Raw genomic sequence first — 7,232 nt, 5'->3', positions numbered from 1 at the left:
GGAGATCTTTTTTAAACGTTGGAACCTCATTTAATTTTATGTCTTATAGAGTTTATAATGAGTAAAAGATTATATAAGTGTAATAATTCATCTGTAAACCTAGAAATGTGCAGCCAATTTTGAAAGAGATGTACCCTAGCTCAGAAAAATGTTATTGAATAGGTTAATGCTGTTGTAATGAAATGCTTCTTCTAATTAAAAAAAATGAAATGGGTATTTATTAGAGAGAAAGAGAGAGTATCTACTCTGAATTATGTTTGGTGATAAGCATGCACTGCTGTAACTAACAATTTATGTTCTTTTTATAATACATAAGCTAAAACAAAATTACGTTTCTCAAATGTATCATATTTTTCAACTTGTACTTATTACTACATTAAAAAATAAAATGACTTAAAAAAAACACACAAACATGCATATATACAGAAATATTATAGCAAATAATTTAATCTGGCATAGCAAGCAGAAAATGTAAAAGTAGAATTCTTAATTAATATACTAATAAGATCTGATATGACTTCCAATTTCTGAAATCATTTGTATTATATATATATTATATTGAATTCTGCCTTTTACTGGCTATATATGAGATTATTTTATTATTAATGTTTTTCCACTCACTATCTTTGCAATGCCAGAGGTTTATCTTTTCTAAAAGAAGTTGATAGATTATTAACATATGAACATCCGTAGAAACTTTTTTTATTTTTGAGACAGTATCTCATGTAGTTCAGGCTAGCCTCAAACAGTGTAGACTAGATGACCTGAACCTCCTGAATTCACCGCCTGAGTAAGTGAAAAGGCATGTGCTGCCACATCTGAGGCTTGCTGCATGGTCGGTCAGTACTCTATCAACTGAGCTACATCCCAGTCCAAAATCCATAAATATACTGCCTTCATTGTGAATGACTTCCAGCATTAGAAGTACCATCTTGACATGTATTAACTTTGGCAAAATTTTCCTTTAGTATTACAGATGTATTTTCGTGTGGCTTGTTTTGCTTCACATAACTTATTCCATTCTTACAATGTCTTTCTGAATCATTTCATTTTTAGGTCTGTCCTATATAAGACATAAAGTTGGGAGTTTCTTTGAAGTAAGACACCATGTCAACCTCTGGTTTCCACATGCATGCATACAGTTGATTTGGAGCATGTTATGAGAATCCCCAGCCCTCAAGTTGAAAAAAGTGATAATCATTCATTTAAAAAATTAAGAAATAGTAGCTGGAGAAATGGCTCAGTGCTTAAGAGCATTGACTGCCTGCTTTTGCAGAGGACCTGGGTTCGATTCCCAGCACCCACATGGTGGCTACGAACCATCCTTCACTCCAGTTCCAGGGGAATCCAAAACCCTCTTCTGACCCCTGCAGCATTGCATGACATGGGTGCATTCATATATATGCAGGCAATACACTCATACACATACAATGAAAATAGTAAATAAAGATATTTTTAGTTAAGAAAAATTTTTAAATAAAAAATGATTTTTTTATCTTAAAAAAACAAAAACAAACAAACAAACAAACAAAAAAAAACAAAAAAAGTGGGTTGGTGGTGCATGCATGCCCATAGTCCCAGCACTTGAAGCAGAGGCAGACATCTCTGTGAGCTTGAGGCCAGCCTGGTCTACACAGCACATTCCCAGCCAGGCTGGTCTATATAATGAGACCTTGTTTCAAAAACAACAAAAATAAAATAATATAAAATAAAACATTAATTATTTTAAAGATGACAAAATTAAGTTTTATTTTATAAAACTTATAAAATTTATAGTAAAACCTAAAACAGATTAATTAAATGCAGCATATGAATTTTATGTATTTGAGTTCAGAAGTGTAATAGATAATAAAGACACAATTTCCCCAACAATAAAAAGAAGCATTGAACATGCACCTAGGTAGATTATGTCTATAACACTGGGGAAAGAAACAAAGGCATGGAAAAAGTGGGAAAAAAAATGCCAGTTTTTATTTTGCACTCTTCTATGTCATGAAAATTTAACACTTCTAGTGTCAGATGAGTACTACAATTAAAGGTTGTTTTGTTTTGTTTTTTTTTGTCCTAGTGTCAGATGAGTACTACAATTAAAGGTTGTTTTGTTTTGTTTTTTTTTTGTCTTTTTTAGACAGGGTCTCCCTGTAGCCTCAGCTGTCCTGGAACTCACTATGTAGACCAGGCTGGCCTCGAATTCACAAAGATCCGCCTGCCTCTGTCTCCCAAGTGCTGGGATTAAAGGCATGCACCACCACGCCCAGCAATTAAAGGTTGTTTTGATATCTATAAAAACAACTACCTTAACTCAGGACAATCATGCATTAAGGTATGACTGATTGATCTACTGATAAGGAAATTTCTAGTTTGTGGCTTAATAGGTCACAAATACCAACAGATTAATATTCTCACTGACATGGAAACCGAAAACTGTAAGAATACAATACAGTTTTAAATATTAGCATCATTTTTCAAAAATTCCTCGAAACCAGAACATTACTCTATGAAATTTTGACTCCAAGGACTCAATACTGAAGTTTGCCTCCACATGTCTTCTGTCATGGATTCTGTATCTACAAGTCTTTCTGTGGAAACGGAAACTAGTGAAAACTTTTTATGCTATTATTTTAAAAGCAATACACTAGCATCATTAACACGGAATTTTAAGCTACCTCTTAGTCATAGATTGGCAACTGTAAATACAGTTATATGGAAACAATAGATTGTATAGAGGAGAAGGATGTATATCAAAGGAGATTAGGGATAATAAGGAATATCTGAGAATAAGTCCTTCAGTATTCTTACCTAGATTGCTTCAGAATAGGCATGCATTACAGTTTTTTTTGGGGGGGTGTTTTGTTTTGTTTTGTTTTATAGACAAGATCTCACTCTGAAGCCTTGGCTGGTGAGGAATTCACTATGAAGAACAGGCTGCTTCTAAAGCACAGAAATCTGCCTGCCTCTGCCTCCTAAGTGCTGGGATTAAAGGTATGTGCTACCACATTGGGCCTTTATCTAATATTCTTTTATGAAAATAAATCATTTCACACTTAATGAACCTATTTCTCTTACTATAAAAAATTCATTACATGGGGCTAGAAAGATGGCTCAGTGGTTAAGAGCCCTGACTGCTCTTGCACAGGACCCAGGTTCGATTCCCAGCACCCACATGGTGGCTAACAACTGTCCATAACTCTAGTTCCAGGGGATCCAATGCTCTCTTCTGTCTTCCGTGGGCACTGTATGACATGGGTGCACTTATATACGTGCAGGCAAAACACTCATACACATAAAATAAAAATAAATTTTAAAAGACTGAAAATAAAAACAGGAAGGGAAAAATGCAGGTATGATTTATCATTTAACACTATACAAAAAACAGTCAATATAAACCACAATGCAAATGGGAGAATTAAAGTATATTTAATAACATTTTCTAACCTCAGTATTACTCAGGATTTCTTTAAACCACTTTCTAATGTCTTCTATCTCCAGTGTTTCAAAAGAGAAAAATTCAAGTTGATGAAGATAAAATCTACATGGCTTGATAGCATATTTGCATGAAAGTACAAAGAACCAATAAGCATGTAGTGTTTCCCATGAGAGAGCAGCACACGCTCCTACATGCTTGGAACACATTCGTACTCCACAACAGAGATCAAAGTAACCCTACTTTCAGACCAGAAGTATCTGTCAGTTTAAATATACTTTCACAAAATCCAGTTTCTATCCAATAACTGATAAAAAGTAATTGAAAGATGTTACTAGAAACACACACTCAACATCCTACATTGTTTTACTAGTCCCATTCTAAAGACATGTGCATGAACACAAAAGTAACATTGGCCTAACAAATTATAGAGTAAGGACTCATGGATAGGTTGACTGGGTAAATGGATGGATGGATATAAACACTTGAGGAAGGGAAGCAACATAGAAAGTACTCAAACTAAATCAATAGCATTTACAGTCCTAAGATGATGTGTTAGGTCTTTGACATATGACAAACATCCAAAACAATTTGTTTTGGTTTGCTGCTGTTGTTGTGGATGTGATTTTGAGACAAACCGTTCTCATTAGGCACACCAGGCCAGCTTGGACCTCATAGACATGCACCTGCCTCTGTTCTCCAAGTGTTGGGATTAAAGGCATGCAAAACACCATGCCCAGTATAGTTGCAAAACACCATGCCCAGTATAGTCCACGATTGGTTGGCTCTTGTTTCTGGACTATGGTAAAGCTAAATATCAGGTCAGGGAGCAACTGGTAGGACAATACAGCTTACCTCATGGCAGAGAGCTGGTTGAGAGAAAGACTGGCAGTAACTGAGGACAAGGTCTGTCATTCTATGGCACACTCCCAGTGACTGGCTTCCTTCAGGAACACCCCCCCCATGCCCCCTCAGAGTCTCCACAACTTCTACAGGATTCAAACCTTTGCATGTGAACCTATGGGAGGTGTTTCATATCCAAACAAAAGCAAATATGTAAGAGTATATATAACAAGATCTACCACAAAGTTGCATGTGAGATAGAGATTAAAACATTAAAACAATTAGATCATCAAGGACCAACCCCAGCTTCAAGTCCTAAAAACCACCATTAATGACCAGCACAGCAAATGATATTGGTGCAGCAGTGGCACTTTTATCTTGGGGGCAATCAACAGCTACCTAATTGGACTTAAAGCCCACTCAATGGGAGGAAACTCATGTGTGGTTCTGTAAACCTAGCCAAATACATATAGCTGGAGAAGTCATAGATCTTAGAGAAAACTCCAAGGCTTTCACATCCTAGACTAATATAATATGAATCCTTAAATCTATAGACAAGTATTCCAATCACCACCCATCAAAGAAGCTTCTTTTTCAAGAGACAGAGATAGTTACAGAGTCCCACAACTCTGTGAATTGCCCAAGCCTGAGTGGCACATCTAGGATACAACCTCTACACCTACAGCTCATGGAACATAGAACAAGACATGATGAGAACACTAATGCATCTTTCAATTCTCATCAATAAAGATCCCTCATGTAACAGAAGGTCAGGAATACCAAAGGTCACAAATGGCCAAAACGCAGAGAATAAGAGTCTGCAGAGTATGCATGACCATACAGAAATATTCCTACAGGTTCCTGGGACTTTTCTTATATGAACCTACAGCAATGGTGTCAGCATGCACAAGGCTCATGCAAACTAAAGCAGACAAAAACACAGCACAGAACTGTGGAAATGGACAGCAGGCTCCAATCTTGGTCAAAGAATTATTGGCAGCTGATTACTGCTGGGTGAGGAAGAGCTGATCTTCTTAAAGGGAGGGTCTCTAGACAGGCTGACTAGATGCCAGTAGATGAACTTGTAGTGAGGGGCATTTGGGGACACAAACTTTACATGCGAGGCCTTAACACAAATGACAAAATGCATAAACTCCAGTGGGGGAGTTTTAGGAGGGTGCCAAAGGAGAAGGGAATATAAAGATGATATTCTGTATGAAATACACAAAAATTCAATAAAAATTAAAAATAAATAAAATTTAAAAAAACAATTAGATCACCAAAACTGAAAAAGATCTACATAATAGGGAAAGTTATAGTAGTCATTTCACACTTTAAAAATATCTTTCCTTTAAAAGGGGTGTTCTGTGACTAAGCTAGAAGTTAATTCATCTTACCTTCAACAGAAGGTGCCTGGTCCTGAGCTGAATACAGCATATCCTTGAAAGCCTAATAAAATTTAAAAAAACAATTAGATCACCAAAACTGAAAAAGATCTACATAATAGGGAAAGTTATAGTAGTCATTTCACACTTTAAAAATATCTTTCCTTTAAAAGGGGTGTTCTGTGACTAAGCTAGAAGTTTTTTCATCTTACCTTCAACAGAAGGTGCCTGGTCCTGAGCTGAATACAGCATATCCTTGAAAGCCTATCAGAAAAAAAAAATATATATAAGAAATCACAAGTTCAGATTATTTTGAAAGCATTTGAGCTGAACTATTTTTTTTCAATGTCTATTGAGTACATTTAGTTCCCTAAATTAAGAACTTAGTGCAACAGTTCAGGGAACTTTAATAATCCATCTAGTATTATGTAATTTTCAAGATGAATGCTAATTTATACACTTAAAAATTAAAGGACATGCTCTGCTTCTGGGGGCCTGCAGGACCCCCAGGCTTCTCTCCAACCCACCGGCTTCTCTCTCTGGGGTAAGTCTATCCTGTCCTCCTTGCCTTGACTCCCCCAGCCTCACTTACCCTCCCATCAAACCCACTGGTCTCTCCTCCTAGCCTGGGTCTTGTCCCATTCCTTGTCTGGGTGTTCCAGACACCTGGGGAACCACCACTGCTTCTTCCTGATCCTGTGCATCTAGAACAACTCAGTTCCTTCTCAGGTTCCCAGGAGCACTGCTTCTAGGTCTGGTCCCATCCTCACCTCCCTCTGCCTCCCTGGGTCTGCACAACCCACCAGCCTCTTTCCTGGACGCCAGGGCTGACCTTTCCTCTTCTTGATCCTTTGCATCCAGACCAACCCAGGTACTCAATGCAGTCCCCAGGTGCCCTTGGGGCCACCTCCCGCCGCCAGCTTCCTTTGCATCTCTGGGTGACACCATCAGCAGCTGCCCCAGACCAGCATCTTTCCTGGGCCCACCTCCCAGGCAAGTCCAACCCCCAAATTCCTGAGGCCAAAATCTATCCTGGAGGGATCCAGACTTTAGGAGAAAGCCTGAGAGCATCTGGTCCTCATCTGACTTGGGCCTCTGTGGGAACTCCTGAAGAAAAAAGCAATCTGGCCATTCCAATATAAAATCAAAAGAGAGAACTGGAAGCTTAGAAGAACCAGCCTTGCATGCCCAAAAAGTAAACCACAAAGACACATAAAGTTCACAAAAAGAAACAGAACTAAACTTGAAGGCTTGAGTCTCACACAAGAATCACAAACTACGAAAGAAATTCACATGTCAAAATCACAGAGAAAAAAATAACATGAAAAACCAAAATAACATATCCCCACCAAAACCAACAGTCCTCTAGAGGAATACAAAGAGAACCCCCCTAGAGATAATGCAGGACATGGAACTAAAAAGAACACTTATAAACATAATAAAAGAATTCAGTGAATGTAAAGAATATACAAACAAAGAAATCAAAGAACTGAAGGAAGAAAGGCATAAACTTCTGAAAGAATTCAGAAAAGAGGAATATTGAACAATACTTAGGCTGAAATGAAGAACGAAGTGAAACA

General features: G+C 37.6%; 1 protein-coding gene across 2 annotated transcripts in view; it reads right to left on the bottom strand.

The window, feature by feature from the left end:
• Positions 1-7,232, bottom strand: part of Xpr1 (xenotropic and polytropic retrovirus receptor 1) — a 173,274-nt gene that overhangs the window by 125,067 nt on the left and 40,975 nt on the right. Inside the window, exon 2 of one of the 2 annotated variants that reach the window (XM_008829741.3) lies at positions 5,865-5,916. In XM_008829741.3, coding sequence (XP_008827963.1) covers positions 5,865-5,916 — 52 coding nt within the window. Of the gene's footprint in view, positions 1-5,664; positions 5,717-5,864; positions 5,917-7,232 lie in introns of those variants that run through there. The other variant, XM_008829740.3, reaches the window with a different exon arrangement.

The sequence above is a fragment of the Nannospalax galili genome, unplaced genomic scaffold (assembly GCF_000622305.1).
Source record: "Nannospalax galili isolate Female #2095 unplaced genomic scaffold, S.galili_v1.0 scaffold294, whole genome shotgun sequence".
In the NCBI taxonomy this organism is placed as follows: Eukaryota; Metazoa; Chordata; class Mammalia; order Rodentia; family Spalacidae; genus Nannospalax; species Nannospalax galili.
This window is presented reverse-complemented; position numbering and strand designations above follow the sequence as displayed.